The sequence below is a fragment of the Erpetoichthys calabaricus genome, chromosome 12, assembly GCF_900747795.2.
Source record: "Erpetoichthys calabaricus chromosome 12, fErpCal1.3, whole genome shotgun sequence".
Lineage (NCBI taxonomy): Eukaryota > Metazoa > Chordata > Cladistia > Polypteriformes > Polypteridae > Erpetoichthys > Erpetoichthys calabaricus.
Window position 1 is genome coordinate 52,916,135 of NC_041405.2, and position 25,241 is coordinate 52,941,375.

At 37.3% G+C, this 25,241-nt stretch overlaps 1 protein-coding gene across 1 annotated transcript in view; it reads left to right on the forward strand.

Annotated features, from left to right (window-relative positions):
- Nucleotides 1-25,241, forward strand: part of shroom4 (shroom family member 4) — a 143,012-nt gene that overhangs the window by 90,017 nt on the left and 27,754 nt on the right. Inside the window, 5 exon segments of the mRNA XM_028815522.2 lie at nt 1,887-2,018; nt 4,184-5,093; nt 5,095-6,570; nt 8,698-8,759; nt 23,549-24,280. Coding sequence (XP_028671355.2) covers nt 1,887-2,018; nt 4,184-5,093; nt 5,095-6,570; nt 8,698-8,759; nt 23,549-24,280 — 3,312 coding nt within the window.

The following is a 25,241-nucleotide window of genomic DNA, read 5'->3' on the forward strand; positions in this document are numbered from 1 at the left end:
AACAGAAACTTTTTTTCATGTTATAGTAATAATTGAAAAAATGTTGTTGTGAAGTATATAATGTGTGAAGACTGAAGTCCAAATGGCAAATACACACTTTCGCAAAAGGTGTAACAAAACAAGTGCGCTTTCATTCAAGAATATAACCGAAGAAAAAGAAATTGTTCAATTCACATGTTACTGGTAAGGAGTAAAAACTGAAGCCCAACTAGCAATCGATAAAAAGTAGACTTTTCTGCTTGGTTCGTGCAGTGATAAGGACTGCTGCCTTATAATCAAGAAGTTGAAGGTTCAATACCATTTTGAGTAGTGAGCTGCTATTATTGTTGCTATTACAGTATATTATAAAAACATACATATGTATGTTATATGGTAGTAATAATAATAATAATAATAATGGCAGGTCACTGCTCAAAGGGCTAAATACTGAAAAGATGCGGAATTTGAACCTATTACTGTGCCATTGCTAAACGGTAGCTTATCTACTACCCCATCTGCGCAGATCCATGACAGAGCAGGGTTACCACTGTGACAACTGATTGAAAATGAAACTCACAAATACACACGTATGCGAACATCTTTTATTTTGTACCAAATGATAGTTGGGCTTCAGCAACATGTCAATTGAGCAATTTCTTTTAATTCAGTTTCATTCTTGAATAACAGCATACTTGTTTTGTTACACCTTTTGTGAAAGTGTTTCTTGGATATTTTGGCTTCACACATCAAAATGATGTCGTTATTACTATAACATATGAAAACATTTTCTGTTTTTGCCTTGTGTACAACATTTTTTGCATTGCATTTCCTCTGTCTTGCTATATTTACACAGATTGTTATAGACAAGGAACACTCATGAAATGTATGTATTTCAAATTACCTATATAATTCCATAGAAATGCATCGCCAAAAAAACACTTCAACACAGACTTAAAGTGTGAGTATTGCAGTAGAGCAATGCCTTCATTTGACTGAATGGGGGCTGGTGGGGGGGTATAGCAGGCTGTGTTCTGCTTAACCTAAACTTTATATATGCAGAACAAAAGCGGGCTACTAGCACAGTGATAAGGAGCTACGAGCTTCTTGGCGTATGTCAGGAAAATTTAAGGAGGTTAGGGACAACGAAAAAAATCGTAATCTTCAGGGGTTCTAGTGTTAAGTTGGTATTGTCACTTTCTTTTTAGTTCACTTTTTCTTTTGTGTTTGCTCTCTTAATTGTATTTGGCTGCTAATTAATAATGAGCTGAACAGACATCAGTGCAAACAACACAAAATGCTAATGGGCAACAACTATTTCACTAGAATCCACTTGTGCGCTTATTAATAAACAACAGTTTTCAATATCCAGAACATTAAAAAAGAAAGAAAAAGCAGCAAATGAACTCATACCCATCTAACACACAAATACTTGGCTCATTTTGTGAATATTTAATATATTCAGTTTTGAATTTCTGGACTAACACGAAACAATTAATAAACTGGGAGCTAACAGCTTGCTTAATTACAGTTGGTATCCAGTTAAAAGCAGAAGCTGGTTTGGGTGAAAACCTGCAGCCACGGGGTGATCCTAGGACTGAATTTGAGAACCACTGCTTCATATGATCTTGAAAGTATCAATATAAAAGTTCATAAAGATAGCATGCAAATCTTTAATATTAGGGCTGGTGCAGTGCTGAGAGGTATTTGTTTTTTCTCTGTGTATGGTTAAAATACTATGTATTTTACAATAAGAGGCCAATTTGAAATTATGTTTTGTTGATATTCACAGTGTCATCTGCATATAAATTAATGGTAATTGACGCGGTAGCCATCATTTAAAAATAATAATAAATAATAATTCAAATAAAGTTATTTTCAGTGTCTTATTTCTGTGATTTGTGTTTTAGGAGAAATGTTCCTGTAGTAAGACCCCACTCATGGCACTTGGCCAAGCATTCTGAGCAGCATCCAGACAACCCTGCCATGCACTTCCGACCAGGCAGCTTTAGTTTGTCTTGGCACTCGGGTTGCGAATCCAAGTAAGTGTACATTTTTAATCAGTGTATTTTATCAACACATCCTGTTATGTTCCAATTTCACAATAATAATTTGGATTTGTGGCAAAATTGTATTAATCAAAAGTTTCAATATTCTCTCTGCATCCAAGTAGATTATCTTCATTTGCTCAATATGACTTTCATTTTGAAAAGACATGTGTGTTAGATTAATTTAGTGACTGTTACATAGGTGGGATATGATTCTGGCTAGTGATGGTCTCTTTATCTTGTCAAGGCTGGTTCTTGCCTTGAGCCTCATGCTGTTAAGTCTCCATCTTTCAAAACATCCATCCATCCATTGTCCAACCCGCTGAATCCGAACACAGGGTCACGGGGGTCTGCTGGAGCCAATCCCAGCCAACACAGGGCACAAGGCAGGAAACAATCCTGGGCAGGGTACCAACCCACCACAGGACACACACAAACACACCCACACACCAAGCACACACTAGGGACAATTTAGAATCGCCAATCCACCTAACCTGCATGTCTTTGGACTGTGGGAGGAAACTGGAGCGCCCGGAGGAAACCCACGCAGACACGGGGAGAACATGCAAACTCCACGCAGGGAGGACCTGGGAAGCGAACCCAGGTCTCCCAACTGCGAGGCAGCAGCGCTACCCACTGCGCCACCGTGCCGCCCCTTTCAAAACATGAATTGAGAAAAGATTAAGAAGAGTGGGTATATAAATGATCACTTCAATACATTTTACGAAGCTGATAAGTATATTCTCAAAGTTTATAATTGTCAAAGTTGCTTTCTTTGGAGGAGTTTGTTGTTTCACATTATTAACTGGGCCGTTATTTGGAACTTCTTTTGGTTCATGAACTCCTAATAATCACTAGTATGTGTTTTGTGTTTCCTGAAAAAATAGCAATGTGGTTTTACGAATTTCGTCACAGTTTTTGACCCTATTCAGTTCCTGACACACTAGATAGAGATTGTTCACTAAAGTTTATTGAAATGGTTCTAAAAAGGCTCCTATCCATCTGTCGAACTTGTTTTTCTAGGACAGAATAATAGAAGGCCAGAGTCGTCAAAAAGGAATACTCCACCTAAAAATTGCTTTCTTTATATGTTACTTACCCCATATATTTTGTAGTGATGGCTGTGAAAATTTTTTAAGGTGATTGTTTGCTGGTATGCAGTGTTAGTCACCATAAACTTTTTTGTATCGTAAACTTTTCTTTTCTCGGTTATGGATAAAAACATGAGATTTTTTTTTTCTTGGCCATCACTACAGTCTTCATGGGCTAAGTAATGTAATGTATAAAAGTATAATCTTCATGTAGAGAATTTCTTTAATCAGCTCTAGACCAGACATCATTGTAAGAGAAAAGAGCCATTGTTATACAAATTTCGGTAAATCACTCTTCATGTTATTTACTCTAACATTATACATGATCATAAAGCACCTACAGAGTAAACAAAATTGCAATATAAATGAAATGTGTTCCTACATGTAAAGTAGTTAATTTAAAAAGAGAAATTATGAGCTTGAGTGGAGAAATGTTTAGCAACTACTGTACCATGTCCCTGCATGGAAAACTTGATTTACCATACTTGGAAAGACTATAAAGCCTTGCATCCTTTCCCTGTGTTGCTGTAGTTATGTCCAGAAGGGTTTTGGCTCCTATGAAAACTGACTAGGATATGTGGGTTATGAAAACAGGTGGATTAGTAGCTTTATAACTCACTTTATAATAAAGTGGCATGATACATATATGTGATCATTATTTGTATATTAAAAACTCACTACACAATTGCAGTAGGATTTTTCTTTTGTTCTTAATATACTTTTGTTTCAAAAGTTGGAAAAATACATGTTTAGAACAAGTATGCCAGTGTGACACAATGAGGAGGAAGCTTGATGATCTCAGAAGAATTTCCACATTTTGTGTACAGGATGAACTTTGCTATTTAGGGAATTAAAATGAGTCTATACAGAAAATAAAAGGGAACAAAAACAATGGTAGGTTTATAGAATTGTTTAGTCATTTTTTACTTATAGAACAATTTCTAAGTCTTACTCTCAAAAATAGTTTAACCATACCATGACCAGCAGGAAAATGAATTGACTCCTTGATATGTAGTGTACAATATTAATGTATTAAGCTCATTTCTTCATTTTATCTTATTTTCACAGTGACATTTCAATGCAATGGAATCGACTTTCACGGCATTGCAGTACTGACCGAAGCAGTTCTATTGGAAGTATGGAAAGTCTAGACCAGCCTAGCCAGGTTTATGACAGACAGATGTCCCCGGTAGAGCAAGCTGCTTTTCACAACAAGAGGGACTCTGCATATAGCTCATTCTCAGCAAGCTCCAATACCTCAGACTGTGCCATAAGTCTCAAGCCTGAAGAATCAACTTCAATGGATAATTTACTGCGTGGATTTAGTCCTTGCAGATATAATGAAGAGAGATACTCATTTGGAGTTGGTGAGCATGGAGTACAGTCTCTGGATGGGAAATTTTTTACAGTTCCAAGCAATGTGCAAGGACCGACATCACTTTGCAATTATGGTGATGCTCGTAGCTGCATTAGTTCAAATGGTCCTCCACCTCAGCCTCCTCTTCGTAGGGAAAGTTTTGCTGCATCAAGATGTTTGCCTTCATCTGGTTGTACAGATAAGCGTAGAGCGTCTGCACCTGTGGACATGCTACATCTATCGGATAACTGGTTTGCTGGGTCTAACCTGAAAGATAGTAGTGAGCATGCATACTCTGTTGATGTAGTAAACTCCACATACTCAAGTGATTTTAAAGATGGTAGTGCAACAGATCAATACTATACTTTAAACTCCCAAATAGAAAACACAGATTGTGTTTGCCCACAGACTATGACAAGCATGAAAAATTTACATAATCAAGAATTAGTCATCACACAAAAAAATTCTAGTCCTGCCTTAAATTTGACAAGACCAGAGGGGATTCATTGCCATAAAGACCAAAGTAAATCTTGTGGAAAGGAAGATCGATCAGATACATGTGCTATGTCCAAATATGTAAAAAAAAAAAGAAAATTTGATGGTCCATCCTGTCCATAGACACAGTGCACCAGAACAGCTGTCTTCGCAGGAGTTACGACTGTTTGACACTTCCAACCATTGTCAAGACAGGCAAGCATCTCAAGATGTGGTGGTATGTAAAGATTCATCTTTGAACCTTAAAAATGAGCAAGTATTTCTGCCAAGGCATGAACCTGTGCAAAGTGAAAACACAAATAATTGTGATGAATGGACTGACAGCCGATGCTCCACACCAAGATCAGCCATGTTTTTAGGCAGAGAAGGATGCAATCCCAGTTCTTTAGATGTGTGCAGTCTGGAATGGTCACATGGTAAACCTGTTGACCAACAGTTACATGCTTCATCAGAAGTCCTAGACCAAAACATTGGTTATGAGATGACAGATTCTAGCGTGAACAAACTATTGAAGGAGAATGAAAAGAAGCCGGTAAAAAAACCAGAAGTGCCTGCAAAGCCTGCTCCATTTCGTCAGCATAGATCATCAAAGGCTAGACGCAGAAGTGAACGCTTTGCCACCAATCTGCGTAATGAGATTCAAAGAAAGAAAGCTCAATTACAAAAAAATAAAGCCTCCTCATCCCTTTTGTATGGAGAGGAAACGATGGAAGAAGTAAATGAGCTGCCTGAGTATGAATCTTCATGCAGTGATGGTTCTCCTACCTCACAAATTAGTTCCACCAGTTCATGTACATCCTCTAGAACTGTTGATGTGCAAATGCAACATCCTATTTCTAAAAGCCCTGAGATATTAAATTCTCCTCCACATCAAACTCTTCCTTCAAATTGTGATAACCAACAGCAAAACCTAGCCATAGAGCACTTTGAACAAAGAGAGAATCATGGGACAAACATTAGAGGTAGTAGATGGAAGTGGACACCTGAACACAAGCTGCAGCTTCAAATAAAACCAGATTGTAAAGATAGAGTTTCATTGGAAACAATAAAAAACACCAAGGACCCTCCATTATCAACAGCAGAAGAGTGTGACATTCCTCCCTTTGCAGACAGAAGGAAATTCTTTGAGCAAACTAGCAGAAATCAGTTTACAACACAATGTGTAGATATGTTGTTTCGGAGTAACAAATTAGATCATTCTGGAAAATGCTTAGAGAAGGTTAGATGTAATGAAAATATTATCCTGCAGCCTACAAGGAGATCTTCAATTGAACAGATTTATTCATCTCAAGGAACAAGCTTACCACTTCCCACAAATACAAGATCTGTGGAGCACCAAATATGTCACAAAGACAAGTCAGAACCTCTGTTGGATTATAACTACTATCAGTATTGTGGTGCTGCTGTAACAAAGACTGAAGATTCCAAAATTGAGCATGCAGGTGAAGATGGCAGAACATTATCTGTTAAACAAAATAGACAACCACATGACATTTTTTTGCCTTCCATGCCACCAGATCATTGTAATTTGTCCAATACTGTTTATGGAGTATGTACTCCTCGTGACATTACTTATGACACTTCCAGAAGACCTTCATTTGAGGTAAGCAAAAACTGCCATGTAGTCCTCCATTTTTCTAGCATTTCTCTTTTAATGATGTCTTTTCTTTCATGGTTACGGTTTTTCTTTTTATGTTAGAGATTTATACTTTTGAAGGAGTTGACTGGAACTGTATAGTAATGTAATGTTAACTGATGGAAAGAGGAATGGTTTGTGAAAGAGAGGCAGCCAACTATGTTTATTCCTTTAAAGACTGCAAATGGGTTCCAGTTTTTTTTCTGTATGGTCTATAACAAAATGAACTTACTCAAACCTCGATATTAATTCAGAGGATATGTCTTCACGCAAGTAGACTAAAACACTGACAATGTAGTTTGAAAAGGTGGACCCTGAGCTATTGTAGCAAAAGCCAAGGAAAGGTAAAGATGTGGTCAAATAAGATTAGAACTGATACACAAGAAGAGCAAAAGGAGAAAGCAAAGATAAAGCTTAGTAAAAGAGGCAAAGAACTGGTCAGACTATAAAACCAAATGACAAAAGTGGACTAGATTTCTCAAATGTATACATAGCCCATCACTGAAAGAAAGACATTTTTTTTTTTTAAAGAACTTTTACAGGAGAGGAGCATGCAGACTGTAGATAAGCATCTGGGGACACAGCTAACAACAGAAAAGTGGTGGGCTCTAGGGAGAGTGTTACATACAGTAGAAGCTATATGGCATTGCACATTCTGTAAATAATTATATAAAAGAGGAACAGTTATTTGGAGTTTCACTACCTCAGTATAATTAAATTGTATGATGATCTTAAATTTGGTATCGTTTAGTCAAGGATTTATCTCAAAACTTTTAAGTGCTTTTCCTGATTGATAGTCCTTTTAAACGTAGAATGTTTTCACTAGGTTCATGGTGTTGTTCTCTGGGTTTTCTGGTTTTGTTCCATATCCTAGGGGATTAGATTGTTAGATGTTAGATTAATTTATGGCTCTAAATTATTTAAATGGTTGTGCATAAGTAAGCTCTGCAGTGACCACAGTGGTTTGTTCTTACTTCTTCTCTATTACTGCAAAGATATGCTCTTCTCTAGCAGTGAGCCTGTATTTACAAAAGCACTTTCAAAAAATAAATGGATTATTCATTGAGACAGATTTTTTTTCTCCAGGTTTTTGAAAATATCGATTAATTACTGATTATGTGATGTGCAGCATGTCAAAGTGTTATATGCTCTAAGAATTGAACCTAATGCAAACCTCTTAAACAAAGCAGGTTTGTTATTTAATTCACCAAAAACATCCTTTGTTGTACTGAAACTTTTCTGTGCAGCCAGCTTGCCTTATTTGTCCAAGTAAAGCTGTAAAACTGCTGTAATTAGAAAGAAAACCAGAAGTGCACACTATTTGAAAAAGTCTTAACTCACCATAATTTGCATTTATAAGTTAATGCTCATACAGCAAGTATAGCCACATTTGTATGTATAAATTACTGAAACTTGTTAGGGAAAATTAACCCTTTTCTTTATCCTTACAGGAACATCATGTTTTCTTACCTTAATATATGTGTGGAACATGTTTAATGCATGCAAAATGAGTAATTATTTTAATGTAGTCATATTAATACAAGGCACTAATTGCAGAGAAAACCAAAGCAAGTAGAAGGTAAAAGCATGATAAACCTACTAGTAAAAAGTCCCAAGTCAAAATTTCCAGATTATGTGGCGAAAATAGAAATGAGATCAGTAATCATATCTCAAAATCAAAGTCAGAGACAGAGTTAAAGACTAGTCATAACTAGTGTGTAAAATGTATGTTTTCATGTATAAAAGTAACAAGTTATTTTTTCTTCTTCTCTGCCATTTGTGTAAACATGTATAGTGTTTGTAAAAATAGTGCCATCGTAACACGTGAAGTGTAAATGCATGGTATTCACCATGACCTGCATTAAAAAAAGTAAAGATCGTTAAAGGGTATAATAAAACATGGTAACCACATGTGTTTTCTGGAAAAACACTTTGTTTTTCTAGACTTCTGAAGAATGATAATGTTTATGTAAGATCCTTTCAGTTTTAATTTAAATAACTATATGTTTGTTAATATATGTTCTTATGACTAACAAGGAAAGAATCTTATAAGGTTGAATTTCACTTGATTAAACACACATTCCTCTTTTACAGATGTTTCCTGTGGAAGAGCGGGAACAAACAAATACCAATAGGAAGTCGAATTTGTCCGAGAAGTAAGTCAGTTCCTTATTTCTTTCTTGTGTACTGAAGAGTAACCCATTACTCACTGTCTTTTAAAATGAGCCTTGTGCTTCTAGAATGTTAAAAAAGTTAAAAATTGGATGTTCATAGTGCTATATTTGCTTTTGTTGCCATATCAATGTCAGCAGCATGGAACTTATCTGGTGAAGCTAATACAAATGCAATATCAATTGCTATTTATCAACACAGGTTATAAAACTCTTAAGGCAAATATGCAAAATCCTTGCATCTCACCGGGTATAGTTACTACTGTTTTGAAGCCTTGTAGTGAGAAAAGCCCTATATAAATGTAAAGAAGTAATATTATTAAAGCATTATCTTAATTGGCCTAAGCTGATCAGCAGATGGAAAACGTCTGGGAGAACTGCAGTGAATCTTAATTGCTTTACTTGTCAGACTGGAAAAACTGAGTGAATCTGCAGCTGGGATGTGGCAACTTATGATTTTAGAAGAGTGTACTGTATCATGCTGCTTCCTGTTATCAAAACACTATTGGTAAATGACAGGCTGTGTGGAGTAAGTGGTTAAGGCTCAGGACTTCAAAGCCTGATCAGGGTTTTGGGTTCAAATCCTGCTACTGACACTATATGATCATGAGTGAGACCCTAAATCTGGTTGAGCTCGAATTGGGGAAAAAAACAAAAGAAATGTAATCACTTGTATCTCCCAAATGTTGTAAGTTGACCTAATAATTGTAAGTTACCTATAGAAGAACATCACTGTGATACTATGATCTTTCTTAACTGTTCCAGATAGCGCAGAGTCTGGTGAGAGTTCTTGACCATAACAGATTTGACCTACCAATTAGGAACCATTTACACCTCACATATTAACATGTGTTATGAGTTACAATCAGAAGTAAATACACTTTACTTATGCGATTGGATAACTCAGACAACATTCTGAGCTGGTTAGAAATGGATAACAGACTCCTTTAACACAACTGAAAATGCCAATGTGTTTTCTGTTGGCATACTAAAACCACATAAGCAGAAAGTGATATTGTTTGTCTATCTGGATACAGTGAATACACTACAGACACATTTTGTTGCCAGATATATAATGTAATCTAGTTAAGTCATATCTGAATGCTGTCCAGTATAAAATGTGTGTTAAAGCTATGTGTAGAGGGGACCTTAGAGTACTATAAAGAGTGGTGCCCAGATGCTTGAATTTCTCCAATCATTCTCCAGCCTGGCTGATGACATGAATGGGAGAGTAATCATTTTCCTTTACCACAAGTTCTTTTGTTTTATTGATGTTTAGTTCTGTAATATTTAGGATTTACTAAATAAATTTACCAATGTATTTATCTTATTCCTTAACACAGATTTGTCATAATTTATGATTGAGACCCTTAAGAGTGGTGTCATCAGCAGACCTGATCATTCTTTCAAATTCTGATTTTGAATTGCTTTTGTTGCTATACAATAGATAAAGGAATGGTGCTGAGACAAAATCCTCTGGAACACTTGTAATTTAAGTTAAGGGCTTGAAGATGTTGCCTTTCAGCTTCACTACATGCCTTCCATCATGAAAAAACTACAATAGTTAATAATGTAAGGACTTACTTATATCCATGTTTATCAGTATGTTAAAAAATTTTCAGAGGTGTAATAAAGTTAAAGGCAGTAACCAATAAAGGGATTTTAGGCATACTATATTTCCATCCATTTTCCAACCCGCTGAATCCAAACATATTTACTGGGTTTAATTCTGTCCTGGTGTGTGGCTTGTTTAAGTGATATCCTCAGGTATTTTATGCTATTTTTATATCTGGAGTAAATGCTACATCATAAAATGCTCTGAACCAAGAACATTATATTTACAATACACATTTACAGTATATTCTGATCTGTATCCATCTTTTGTAAGACCTTTTCTACAGTACTAATGTTTAATCATCTTGATACCAACAAGGCAGAATAGCAATAAGTGTAAAATTCTAAAATTCACCAACACAAAATATTATAGGAACTGACAATTAGCATCCAGTATATAAAAAATATATTCAGATTCAGTGTGATAAAATTCTTCACACACATAAACATAAAGAATGTCATAGAAGGATTAAATTCGCAATTGATGTCTGTAGTTTCTTATTCAGTCAATTAGTGTATGTTCCCATATATGCTAATGCTGCTGCTTGTTGGAATGCAAATGCTATATGTTGGGCTCACTTGGTTGTCTTAGGGTACAAGAAGAATTGAAATTTTTAGACTGTCCTGACCTTGCTGCATAGTTGCCACTAGTTGTTTTCAGTACAGTAGATCCACAAAACTGAAGAATATATATGCAGTGTACTAGAGGTGGGCGGTATGACCAAAATTCTATATCACGATATTTTTCTAAATTCTGCCGGTTTCACGGTATTAGACGGTATTTTTTTCCCCATGCATGAGTGGATGTTAACCACATTTTCCACTGCAATTACTGCAGTAGACTGGCTAAGAATAACCTATTAGACTGTTGTCTTTTTGTACGATGTACAATTCTCATATTTTAATGTGCACACAAGTATTAATCCAGGTTTGCATGGCCCCATAAAGTGATAGTTTTCAAGGGGGTGGCACTAAAGAGAAGGAATCACATTGCATGACAGATGCAGTCAAAATATAGAACCTTTAACTGAACAAATTTTGCAAAAGCTTAAACTATGATTTTGACAACATATTTTCAACCATCCAAAGAGGCATTTAGACTTAGTAAAATATCCAGAGGTGTTTGTCAAAAGTTGGATTGCACTGAACACGTCTTAGAAAAGGAATAAATAGTAAATATTTTTTGTAAACCAACTACACTTTCTGTTAATGTTAACAATCTCTGTCCACTGTCACGTTAAAGTGACTTTTAAAACAATTTTACCATCGTTAAACTGCATAATATTTAAACTAATAAATAATAACAATAAAATAAATAATAGTAGTATTACTTATAGTTGCACCATTACTTCAAGGCTTCAAGCCCAGGTGCATTACACAGTATTCACCAAATTAAAATAAAATAAAACAAGTGCAACTTGGTGATGACATCTTACCAACTGTACCATCATTTAGGCAAACTGCATTAATATGGACCTTGCTTCAAGCTAAGTTATATACATAAATAATAAAAACTGCAACTTGCATTTATAATGCTGTTTGTGGTATAGCCCTATGGAAGCGCATTAGGGCCACTGTGAAGAAAAAAAAATATGGACACAGAAGAAAAAAACAAACTATATGTCGAGAATAAATTCGACATGTTGACTATGTCAAGATTAAAGTCGACATTTCCACTTAATTCTCATAGTTTATTTTATAATTAAAGTAGAATGTTGTAAACTAAACTTCATCCTAAAATCAATGTTTAATTTACTAGATTTTTTCAAACCCCGTCACAAGTTAATGCAGCACATCAAATACTTTGTGTTAAGTGTTCCACGACCCAGTCGTTAATCACTCGCTTCTTAAACTGACTTCCTCCGCACTAAGAGCGGGCGCCTGCAGCAATCACTGCACAGATAAACGTCTTTGTGAAATTAAAACTAGTTATTAACTTAGCCGACGGAGTGTTCAGAACTTTAAAAATATCTTCGTTATACATGTTTAATTATGCCATCCATTCAGAGTTGCGCCCATCTCTGAACGAGTCGCCACCACATCGCAGGATCAATACAAGCAAAACATACACTAGCACGTACAAAAACAAGTACAACTTGGCTTGCAGTATTATCCACTAGTATAGAAACAGTATTTACACATCTGACCTTTTAAAACTAAAGCATCTCCAGGCGACAGACGTGACTGCTTTTTTTCGGCTCTCTGTCCATTTTCACCGCGCGGCATACCTATGCTACCGCCCACTATTTGGTGGTGTAGCAGTGAAAAAGAGCCCTAGTGCAACAAATCTGTGTTTAGCGGTGTAGCAGTGAAAAAGGTCCCCACTTGAACAGTTTCCCGCTGCGCCATGTTCCGAACGTCGTTTAGGCAATTTAAACCGGTGTTGCGGTATAAGAAAAATCCATATCATAAAAAAAATTTTAAACGGTTTTTGGTATGAACCGGTATACCGCCCAGCACTACATTGTACATAATATGTAATTTAATGTAATAGATATAATGGTGAGCAACAATTGTATTCTAATTAACCCATGTTTACATTATTTAAGATACCTGTTTATTGCATTGTAAGTACAGTTTAAAAATTATATTACAAATACTTCTTTAAAGAAATATAGTATCCACCATTTTGACTAGGGTGTATTGATATGAGTATTCTTCACCAGTGTTAATAATTGATTTTTCCCTGGTCTTAACTACTGATTCCAATACTAATATTAATAATTTGGCACCTTTTTCTGCACTTCCTTTTTAAAGAAATTGTAATCAACTTTATATAGTGACTTATTATTTAAATAATCCCAGACTATTTCAACAAAATAAAAAGGATTGAGGAAATAAATGCTTAACTTTACCAGGTTAACTGTCAAAATTATTTCAACAGACAGTTCTTTTGCTACTTCTGTCAGTCATCCAAAGAAGTAACATATATAATTTATGTTTAATTTAAGTGAAAATTTCAAGACAAACAATAGAACACAGCGGAATTGAGCAATAAGAATAATTGGCGAAAAAAAAGAAACTCCTGCACATTGAGCTCCAATCTGTACAAACTGAACTGTAAAGTCAGTTTTGAATATGTGGTGTCAATTTAAATATACAGTATATGGAGCCAGTTTTGAAAATACTGTATAAAATCAGTTCTGACAAATATGAGGTCAGTTTCTGAATAAAGACACATTTTATATGTAAAGTTAAATCCAATATATATTGTTGTTGGCGACTTATAAATATATACCTGATGTACAGTATATTGACTGAAAATATATAAAGTCAAGCCTGATACTTGGTTTAGTTTGAAATAATAAAGCAAAACGATTCAAGAGCATCTGAAGTGTCCGAAACAGGGACCTACTATGTCATACTGAATAAAGTTAGCACATTTTAATTACAGTATAATAATAGAGAAGTTAGTGAATGGATGGCACAATAAGAGAAATTCAGCAAATGTACTTTACTTTATAGATGAACTGTTTTGTGTGACTTTGATTTGTAAACATAATCGGTCAAGCTGGTACGGAGTACCTTGTCAATGGCTTCCACTCGTAAGTAGGACAGCCACCTGTAGTATAGTTATTACTAGCTGATGCTTATGCCAATGGGACCTTGTCCATGTAGGCGAGGAGCACATATTTAGCATACAAAAGTAAAGCAAACTTGATGTTTGACATTCATTACTTCAAGCTTGTTTGTCATATATGAGAGTTTTTATATTCAGCATTCATATATATTGAATTTAAATTCATGTACAGTATATTGAAATTCATAAATAGCTATCTATCCATACATCCATCCATTTTTTCAGAGACCTGCCAAATCTAGTTTAATTGTCTAATAATTTTCAAAACATTTGGAGCCTCAACCTGAAATGAATATTCTGTGGTGTTGATTTTGTAATTTGCCAAAGATTAGCTACTCCACATTAAATTATGTAAATTGCACATTTTTAGCATTAGTCATTTATATTGTATATTTTCTGTTTTAGGACCAGGTTATCATGCATGCTGAAAACTACAAACACAAATATAATGTTATTATTGAGTTTCTAATCATGGATGGCAATACACCTTTAGAGATTCAGTCTTGTCTAGTAGACATAGATCTGCCCCTTCTATATACCACAGTAAAACAATGGAATACAGAATTCAGACTTGTTAGGACATGTCTTACAAATGACACAAGGTCTTGCTGACCTTTGACATTGAATAACGTAGAAAATGTTATTGCAATGAGGAATCAGAGTATGGGCATGTAACATAACTAATTTGTATAGATCATGCTATATGTTAGCTGAATCCATTCTTTATTAAATATTAAACATAAGCTAGGTGATGGGATCCCAGAATATTGACACCTGGAAGAAGCATTACCACATCCTATATTCCAAGGAGAATTTCAAGTTAATGAATTCAAACTGGGAGAAATTAAAGATGTTCTAGGGAATGAAACTTGGATTCCTCAGTATGACCCACTATTCAAACAGCAATCAAAGCATGGTGTGAATCTAATGAAATAGACTGAGCAATTCCTTTTCTGCTGATAAAATACCCACTGCAAGGAAAAGCTACTTTGTGAACATTAACATTGTATTCAAAGACATACTACAACCCACCTCACCTGGGGCCTCATGTATAACGACGTGCGTAGAACTCACACTATAACATGGTGTAAGCACAAAAGTGGGAATGTGCGTACGCACAGAAAAATCCAGAAGCAGGAATCTGTGTGTACGGAAACTTCCACATTCTTCCGCTACATAAATCCTGATCAGCGTGAAAAATAACGCACGTGCACGCGTCTTCAGTCCCACCCCAACTCCTCCCAGAATTATGCCTCTTTGAATATGTAAATCAATATAAATAGCCCTTAAGCTCAGCCTTCTGTGAAAAGACAATGGGAAAAGCACGGGGGAAAATATAAGAATTTCAGCGAATACCAAGTGGAGGCAAAGGAAAAACGTACTATTTGTTGGTTTAAACAGTGGTATAATCAACAAAAGGAAGTTGATCGAGTGACATAGTGTCGGAGAAACTCGAAAGCTCAAGTTCACAAAGTCACACAGTGCCCGAAATAAAAAAGAAGTTGTCACATATTAAACTCGCCGTGGAAAGGCGAGTCGTAGCCCACTGTCTGAGTGTCATATGAAAGCTTATTAGGGTACAGAGAAAAAAAATAGGCACACAGTGGGGAAAAAAGCACGAAATGTCAACTTTAATCTCGAATTTTCCACTTTAATCACGTAGTTTATTTTGTCATTAAAGTAGAACATCATAAACTTCATCTTAAAATCGTTTATTTTACTAGTTTCTCAAATCCCATCATAACTAAAGTAGCACATTAAATGCTTTGTTCTGTGTTTGATCTTCTATGTATGTGAATCACTGCGTGCTTCCGTTCTTTCTCTTTCTCCGACAGGACACAGAATCCATTACATTCGTGATATTACAGCTCTCTGAATAATTAAAATACTGAGATGTATACGTGATATCTTTTTCATGATGATAGGAATGAAAGCATGTTATTAAACATGGGAATACGGTGGCGCAGTGATTGTTCATATCTCACGCAAGAGGCTTGCTGCGCCATGTGCGACCTTCGATGAAATAATTTATTACAGAAGTTCTGTCTCTTTCAAACATACTAACCTCCAATTCCTGTCCTTACTTTTCTTTCTCCAAATACCCAATCGCCACACAATCAGCTCTGTAATAGACGTTAAGCCATCTGTAAGCTTAGAACGCCGATTCTTCAAAACTTTTAAGGAAGATTGAAATATCTTTGTAGTACATGTTTAATTATTCTGTCCGTCTATCCTTCCAGTGTCGCGTCAGCACCAGCAAGAATACAGCGCAAGGCAGGAGCAATCCGTGAACTAGCTAGCGCTGCAGCACCGTGTCCTCACATGTTTAATTATTAACAACACAGATTATTTAAATGAAGTTAGTTTTATCTGTATACTATAATCAACATATTTTGCTGCATTTCATCTTAAAAATGATATCGTCATCATACGCGCTTTATAAAGTGGCACAGGTTGTGCAATATTATAACTGTAGTGCAAGTTTACAGTGGGGTAATTGTACTAAGTACAAACAGTTCTACAAGGAGCACTTGATTGAGTGCGTTTATAGTTCTTGGGATGAAACTGTTTCTGAACCACGAAATCCGTACAGGAAAGTCTCTGAAGCATTTTGCCGTGGCTGACGCAGCATGTGCTTGATGCTGTATCCCGATAATTCTCTTTCTGATCAGCTGCTGCTGTGATTCCCCACTCAGATACAGTGATATAAATAGTCCGAGTGGTGCAGTGAGAGTAATATGGAAAAAGATGATCCGCTGTGGCAGCCCGTAACAGGAGCAGCTGAAAGAAAAAGATGCAGTGAGAGTAACAACGCTAAAGCAGTTATGGTATTTGGAATACTATGGCTATTCCCTGGACCATTATATTGCTATAGGTTAATTACAATCAGATGCATTACACTAATAAACAATATGCAGTTAATTTCAGTGTATTTATAAAGCCGCGTCAGGAATGTGGGTCTAAGAAAGAAAGGGTAACTACACAGGAACAGTATGGAAATGTGCGTGGCTTTACGCCAAGTTTAGGTTTTATACATCACAATTTGAGCGTGGAAACGTTCGTATGCAACATTTCTGTGCATACGCACCGTTTATACATGAGGCCCCTGATCTCCAAACCTGGCCCTTGTGACTACTACCTGTGTCCCAGTCTGAGGTTTGCCATATCCAAGGGGGTTTACAAAGCAAGTTATAATAAATACAAGAATGAAGGTGCAAGCAAAGAGAAGAAGTTAATGTTAAGTTAAAGTGAGCACAAGGGAGTAAAGCTACTACATAATTATACTTACAACTTGACTAAGACAAAAAGCAGTATCCTAAACTCTTTGTTAGTGAAGCAGCAGTTATCCTGTTGGAGAGAAGCTAAACAGTTTAATAATATTTCATGAAAAGGTGTGTTTTCAAAAGACACCTAAACACAAGTAAATTGAGTACAGTTTGAATAGAGAAAGAGATAATTCCACAGCCTTTGATCAAGAATGGAGAAACATTGTCAAGTATTGGCTTGTCTGGCAGGAGGAGGTATGGTCAACAGACAGGCAAACATAGAACAGAGGCTACTTGAAGGGATATAAGGAGAGACCAAGGATTGGAAATATTGAGGAACAGAACAGAGAACTGTCTTAACTTCTCAATAGGACAATGATGTTGAATTTATATATTGTATGCAACTCTTGCCTAGTCAGTTTATGAAGAATATGTAGTTTATTATTAAGTAATCTGTGTTACTGTGTAGTGTTTCCTGTTAGGCTACATTTTTAGTTATGCTAGATTTTCTTTGTTTTATAAACCTCAAATGTGCCAAATAAAGCTAGCAATTGAAGAGGTATAATGCTTTCTGTTCAGTGTATAACCATAGGTTTTTATTAATATGTATGCCAATGCAGTTGCCAACAAGGGACTAGAGGCATTTTAAGTGTAGTAAATAATTAGATGAGGGTGAGTGAGTACCACTTCCTCTTGCCTACATCATAAATGCATGTAGTGTAATTGGTAGCATATGGATATTTCCTTAATTAGAATAAAAACAAAAAAGTAAGTCAGTACGCACCAGTTTGTTTGTTCCTTTGTCCATGAGTGTGAATTCATGGCTGTTGATTTGCTAAAAGAGGATAAGCAAAAATGTAAGTATCCAGTTACAAGTTGGGCAATCCCATAAAGTGTCCATAAATTTCATAAAAGTCTATTCCAGGCATGTCAAACTCACTACCATTGGTGGGCCGCTTCGACTGCCATACGTGCGTCAGCGGGCCGCACTGTAACAAATACTATTATACAAAGTTACTGTAGCTTTCTTTCCAATACTGAAAACTTTAAAAAATGTAACACTTAAAGTTTAAAGAAAAGCAATTTATTTCCATACAATCTCCATACAACAACGTATAATTAGAGTCTTAGCCTCTTAGCTAGGTCCTTATATTATTATATTATATTCATTGCTTATATAGGAGTCTTACAGTGTGAGATCTATTTCTTTTGTTCCGACACTTGGCATCTCTTGTTAGTAACCAGTTCGTCAATATCAGGCTTGAAATCTTGTGCAGCTGCAACTTTTATGAGGGATGAAAGGTGCTCGACGGTAAGTCTTGAGCGATGTGGGGTTTTGGTAGCTTTCATTAACGAAAGCAATTGCTCATAAAGGTAAGTGCTTCCGAACATAGACAGTACTCTCGATGCCAACTTACGGATCTGCACATACGAGGGTGGCAGGTAAGCATACAAGCCTGGCACACCAACTTTGTTTTATTTTGCCTTCAGAATAGAATCTGGCTGCAGTTCAATCAATTCCATTTGGATATTCTCAGGCGCATTCTCAACATTGTAAGGGTATGGTGATGTAAACAGCGCAAAGTCCTGTTCGTGTGAACTGAAATTACGAAAACGCTTGTAGCGGGGCTACATAGTTTATAGTGTTGTCAAATGTGTTGTCTGCCTCCAGAACTTTACTTTCAAGGTGACCTATCGGAAGGGCTGTGGCAATATCGTGCCTGATGCTCTGTCCAGGGTGTCAGAGCCACCGGGGATGGTGTGTTTGGCAGAGGCAAAGAAGATAGTCCTCCTTCTGCCAAGAAGCCTTGAAGACCTGGCTCTAACACAAGCCACCAGTCCATTCTGCCAGAACATCAGGGAGGGACTGGAGCAGCAGCGTACTGACCGGGTACACTTTGTGGACCTCCAGGGTGTTCTGTACAGCAGGGGTCCCCAACCCCCGGTCCGCAGCCGTCTGACAGCTGGGCCGCGAGAGAACTGCCGGCAACGGCGACTCACTCAGACTTTTCAGAATGCTTGGCGGGCGGGGCTTTGCAGCGGTGCAGAGAGAGGAGAGAGACCGAGGTGAGAGACTATTACAACAAAGTAATTTTATGGTCCCGACAGTTTCCCCATATGACATGAGTCTATAGAAGTCACGTTACTACGAAGTACATTCAACAGATGCTTTCATTACAACGAAGTGACCTTGAAATGCTTGAACAAATCATCCACAGAGCAGTTAGATCTGTGGTCGCAGCTCAGTTGTGCACGTTTGTACAACGATCCCCAAACAGAAACATTGTAAAAAAAGTTCTTTCTTCGAACTTTCCTCGTACTGTTTTATTATTTTATTTTATTTTGGCTGTTTTTGTTTTCTGTGGTTTTCATTGATTCCTTTTGCTTATTGCTTGTCAACATTTGAAAAACATCCATTGGAATTTAACTCATTGTCACCCTCCTATAGAAATGGCAGACACGAAAAAAAGATTGCAGTGTTAATGTTTGTGATGTGCAATCTGTTGGATTGGCAAATGTAAAGCATATGTCTTTGTTATATGCAAAAAAAAAAAGAAAAATCTCAGATTGCAAATGTATGCGAACTGTTTAATAACTTTAATAATAATAGAAATGTTATGTAAATTGTGTATAAAACTGCCCCCCCCACCCCCAACTAACCCCCCGACCGGTCCGTGGAAAAATTTGCATCTAATAAAGTGGTCCTTGCTGTCAAAAAGGTTGGGGACCACTGCTGTACAGGACCATTCCATCCTCCCTTGGGGGTCTGCAACACCAACTAGTGGTCCCGGAAGAGCTCATCCCCGACTTTCTGAGTCATTATCATGACAGTCCTTTAGATTGTCACCTTGGAAAGACAAAAACTTTATTGAAGATCCTGGGGGTTGCGTGGTGGCCGTCTGTCCAGAAAGACGTTTGCCACCACGTGAAGAAGTGCTTAACCTGCCAGCAGCTCAAAAACCCACCTGGTAAACCGGCAGGATTTTTGCAATCGACTATCGCTGATGGACTGGGGGAGACTTTGGGAGTCGACCTGATGGAGCCATTTCCTGTTACTAGCTCGAGGAAAACCGTCCTGATGGTGGGTGGAGCTGTTTGCATTAACGGATGCTAAGACCAACAAAATATGCTCCACCCTGAAGAACGAAATCTTCACCCGCTGGGGGGTGCCAAAGAACATCGTTTCAGACCGGGGTCCGCAGTTCACGAGCTCTGTATTGGATGAACTTTATACAGCCTGGGGAGTGAAGAAAAACCTGACAACAGCTTACCATCCCCAGGCCAACATGACAGAGCGAGTGAACCGGACCCTGAAGAACATGATCGCCTCCTATGTGGGTGAACGCCATCAGGATTGGGATAAGTGGCTCCCCGAGCTCCAGTTTGCCCTGAACACCGCTGTGCATGAAGCCACGGGTGAGACGCCTGCTTTGATTGTGCTGGGCAGACAGCTGAAGTGCCCGCTTGACCGACTCCTTCCCAGAGCCCCTTGTCCAGAAACCACCAGTTACAGTAATTTATTTAAACTTGAGGAATTACAGCGGAGAATCCAACAGAGGTTGGTGAGTTCGACATCCAGACATGCCAAGTTGTACAATGCCTGGCGCAAGGAAGCGCACTTTCAGCCGGGTGATTTGGTCTGGATTAGAGCTCACCATCTCTCGGATGCCAGTGCATCTTGTTTCCATTGTCCCGTTTGCTGTTTATGTGTGTATCAGTGAATGCCGTCCCCGTAAAGGGGGACAGATGATGGAAGGAGACCGCAACCTCAAACCTGGAAAGCACCTGTTCACTATTAATCAATTACAGCCGTCACAGGACTATTTAAGCAATCGGGAGGGAATAGGGGGGGAAAGGAAGGAGAGAGGAGAGGAGAAAGGAGACCATTTTTTTCAACCACGGATCAACTTACTTTCTGTTTTTTTCACATCGTGCCTTTGCACCAGTTTGTTTTTCATTTTGCTGGACTGTCTTCCATCCCTCATCTGCAGAGACCCCGGGTAGGATCGTCATCCACCACACGCCAAGGAATCACGGTGAGGTTGCTCCAATTGCCGGGAAAATGAAACGACTCATTTATCGCTAGTTCAGTCAACCGTATTCAGGACAGTTTTTAAAACCGGACTCAAGTTCACGATCATTCCGTATATCATTCATTGTTGTTCGTTGTCTGTTATGTGGTACAGGGGCAAGGGAGGGTTTGTTGTATTTATATATGGTGGTGTCACATTATTGTTGTGGTGGAGGGATATTTATATTTATATATGTATATATTTCTATTTGGCATTTGTCTTGTTGTTTAATTTAATATAATTAATCACTTAATTTTACATATCTGCTTTTGTGTGCTTATATTTACACCGTCGATTGTTTGGGGAAAAGTTTAATTTGTTAGAGGTATGGCTTGATAGTTAGATTTAAGCTCAGTAAATTATCCAGGCCACAGGTCTTGGAGGTGTAGCTGCCAGCTGGGTAAGGGGTCGGCTGTTACATGCTCACTGAATTCATTGCTCAGTAACTCAAGTTGGAAAACAAATCCTCCAAAAATCTAATTTTACTTTACTAAGTTTACTTCAAAGTTTATATTGTAAAATAAGCCGATATACAAAAAGCCCCCTAACCTACGCTAATTTTACAAACTCAAAATCACAAAAATTTGTTAGTAAACAACTCACCAACTTCTCACGTCCACTTCAGATCTTCAGCTGTAGTCTGCACTAACTGTTCGTTTCAATACTAGCACAAAATTACATAAAACTAGAGCAAAAAAATGTGAAAATATGTGAGCTATTACTACTCGTGATGGTCAGTTCTGCCCAGTGGCCAGTCTCAGCAGCCCAGCCAGTAGTGTAGCCTGCCAGGGGCGGCTCTGGGTTTGTGGTGGCCCTGGGCAGAGAAAGAATCGGTGGCCCCTTCGCCTGCCAATGTCAATGTGGTATCTTATGCACAGTGGATGGCCACGTCCATTGCAGACACTGCATAGCTGCCTCGTGCTCATGACACGATTCTATATGCGCATGTCCATAACTTGAAAACCAAGTGGCGACCTATGATATTCTCATTACGGCAGAACGTTATAATACTACATATAGCTTACTGCTCCGACTCGAGCAACATTAGTAAATACAGCGTACTAATTAACAAGAAACACAATGTTTTTCGGCCACAATGCCGTCAGCTGTATTGTTATTTTCTCTTTCTGTTTTATATTCAATATATATTGGCGTGACGGCCCTGTGCAGGTGCACAGTTTGCAAGTGCCTAAGGCCGCCTCTGCTGCCAGGCTGCTGCAGCCTAGCACTTCAGTTGCGACGTCGCGGCTCATTAACTTTGGACAAGGCTCATGGCTATACTAGCAGATGACGTTTCTGGTACCGTAATGCCATGGGAAAACATGCTTTTGTCAGAAGGCAGAAGTAAGAAAAGTCAGTAAATAACGCCGAAGATGCAGAATGATTCAATCACAAACAATAGTAATCATTTTGTACAAGTTTAGTGCTAACTAGGATCTGTCATGAGGGCCGCACAGATTTCTGTTGCCGGCCGCGTGTTTGACTTGGTAAAAATTTATAAAGACAAACAAGCATATTTTATTTATGTAAATAAATGATGAAGGGTTGTTGACCATCTTATTATATGATTTGTAAAGAGTTTACACTACCATTTGAGCCAGATAAAATACTCCAGTGTCAGACTGATCCAGATCTCTTCTACCTTGCAAGAGAAAATATTTCATCCAAATCATGAACTGTGCCATATTATTCAGATCAAAAACTAGAATTAGTCTTTTTTTAATGTGATAAAATGTTCTTTATTTCAATTCTGTTTTTCTGTAAAATTTGTTTCCTTAAGATTTAGACATTTTCCTTTTTATGTGCACATTTCAGTAGTCATAGGTCAGTTGTAGTTAATGCTCAGTTGAGTGTAACACCTTCATTCTCTTTTGTTCATCCTCTTTGAACTTTCTTAAATTAAAGCTTTAGGATGTGTAAATACAAAAACATTTTGCACTTTATTGTAGCATATTTTTTTCAAATTTAATACCATTACCAATACTTGATTTTTTTTGTTTTATTAAAAAAACATTTGAGCAGTCTGCCTAATGCTTGTGGTTCAAGTTCATATCTGCTTTGTGATGAATCAACAAACTATCTTCAGTTACAGCTTCAAAAGGTTACATTTTTTCAGTATAACAATTATTTAATTTATTTTTTTAATTGTCTACTACTTCAACTGTATAAATGATCTGCTTTAAGGAAAACTAGTTAATGTATTTTAGGACAATTCTTTATTAATATGTTTTGTTTTTCTAGGGAATTCCAATACAGTAGGGACAGCATAAACTATGGAGATACATTTCAACAATCCCAAAGCCCTACTGAGAGAAACTGGAGCCATCAACATGCTGTATCCACTTCAGACTGGAATATAGTTAAAAACGATGTGTCTCCCACTGAGGAACAAATAGAAGACTATAATAAGAACTCTCAGAGAATGAGAGCCATGTCAGAAAATAACATTTCTATGGATGTGAAAAAGTTGCACAGAAATGCAATAACGGAGGGGCAGGTAATTTTATTTGACCTGGAAGAAGTAAGACGAGGAAGCAATCATGCTGTTATTGACCATGCTACCAAGAAGAAAGGGTCGCCTCCTCCTAGACCACCACCACCAGATTGGGAGAAGTATAAACAGAGAAGGGCATCTCACCACACCCACTGCAGTTCATATTTTCTTTCAGACACAACAGCCTTATCTAATAACACACTTGATCCACCTTCAGAATCAACAATGCCTTCTACTGATCTAAAGTTACCTAGACATCGATCCCAAAGCCTGCCTACAAAGAATGTCTCTGAAAGTTACATGCATTGTCATAAAGAGCTTGCAAACTCTGAACTGTTTCAAAAATATACATCACCCCCGAAATCCATCAGTTCAGCCTCCTGGACAGAAAAACAAGAAATGAATCCTCAGGTATCTGAAGATTTTCATGTTTCAAGGATTATGGGCAAATGTGCCCTTACAGATGTTTCTCAGTCCAGGTGAGTGGGCATAGGCATGTGACATAGTGGTAAGACATATTCATGGTAACTGTTAAGGCTGAAGATGTAAGCCCCAGAGTGAGTCACTTAACTGCTTTAGTAGAGATGTATAAATTAATATTTTGAGTAAAAAATTGTATGTTGTTAAACTACCCAGCAAGCATTCTTTTGTAATATTTTATGTTTTTAGCAAAGCTTTCAAGTATTTTATTCAAATGAGTAAAGAGTTTCAGATAATTAATTTTACCCACATGTTATTTCGTTCAGATTCATCCTAAACACAGTTTACATCTTATTTTGAATAGATTAATCCTAGGGACAAAACAATATAAAAGTAGCTGGTACAGTTAACCTTCACTCTTAACTGTTATCTGCCTTGAGACTCAGGAGTGGTAATATCAGTTGTATACAAAATATATAAAAGTATTCACCCCCTTGGACTTTTTAACATTTAATTTTGTTTCAGTATGGGACTGTGATGTATTTAATGGAGTTGTTTGTCACATTTTTCAATATGATGAACTTTATAAAGTCAGGTTTTTTCTAAATTAATTAATAACAGAACATAATTGGTAACGTAGGTATTCACCATCCAGGGTTAAGACTTGGTACAATCACCTTTGGCAGTAACTAAAGTTGTGATTTTCATTGGAAAGTCTCTATCACCATGGCACATCTTGACACTGGAATTTGTGCTCATTCTTACTGGCAAAATTGCTCAAAACCCATCAAGTTGAATGAAGACTGTTTGTGAAGAGCAGCATGCAAGTCTTTCCACAGATGCTGTGTTGGACAGAGGTCTTGGTGTTGACCGGGCAACTCATGGACATTGACCCTTTTGGTTTTAAGCCACTATAGTATGACTTTTTCTGTTACGTTTGTGGTCATTGTCCTGTGATGAATCATTTTCCAAATGTTCTTGCGGCCTGTATGCAGGTTTTCCTCAAGGATTTTTCTATAC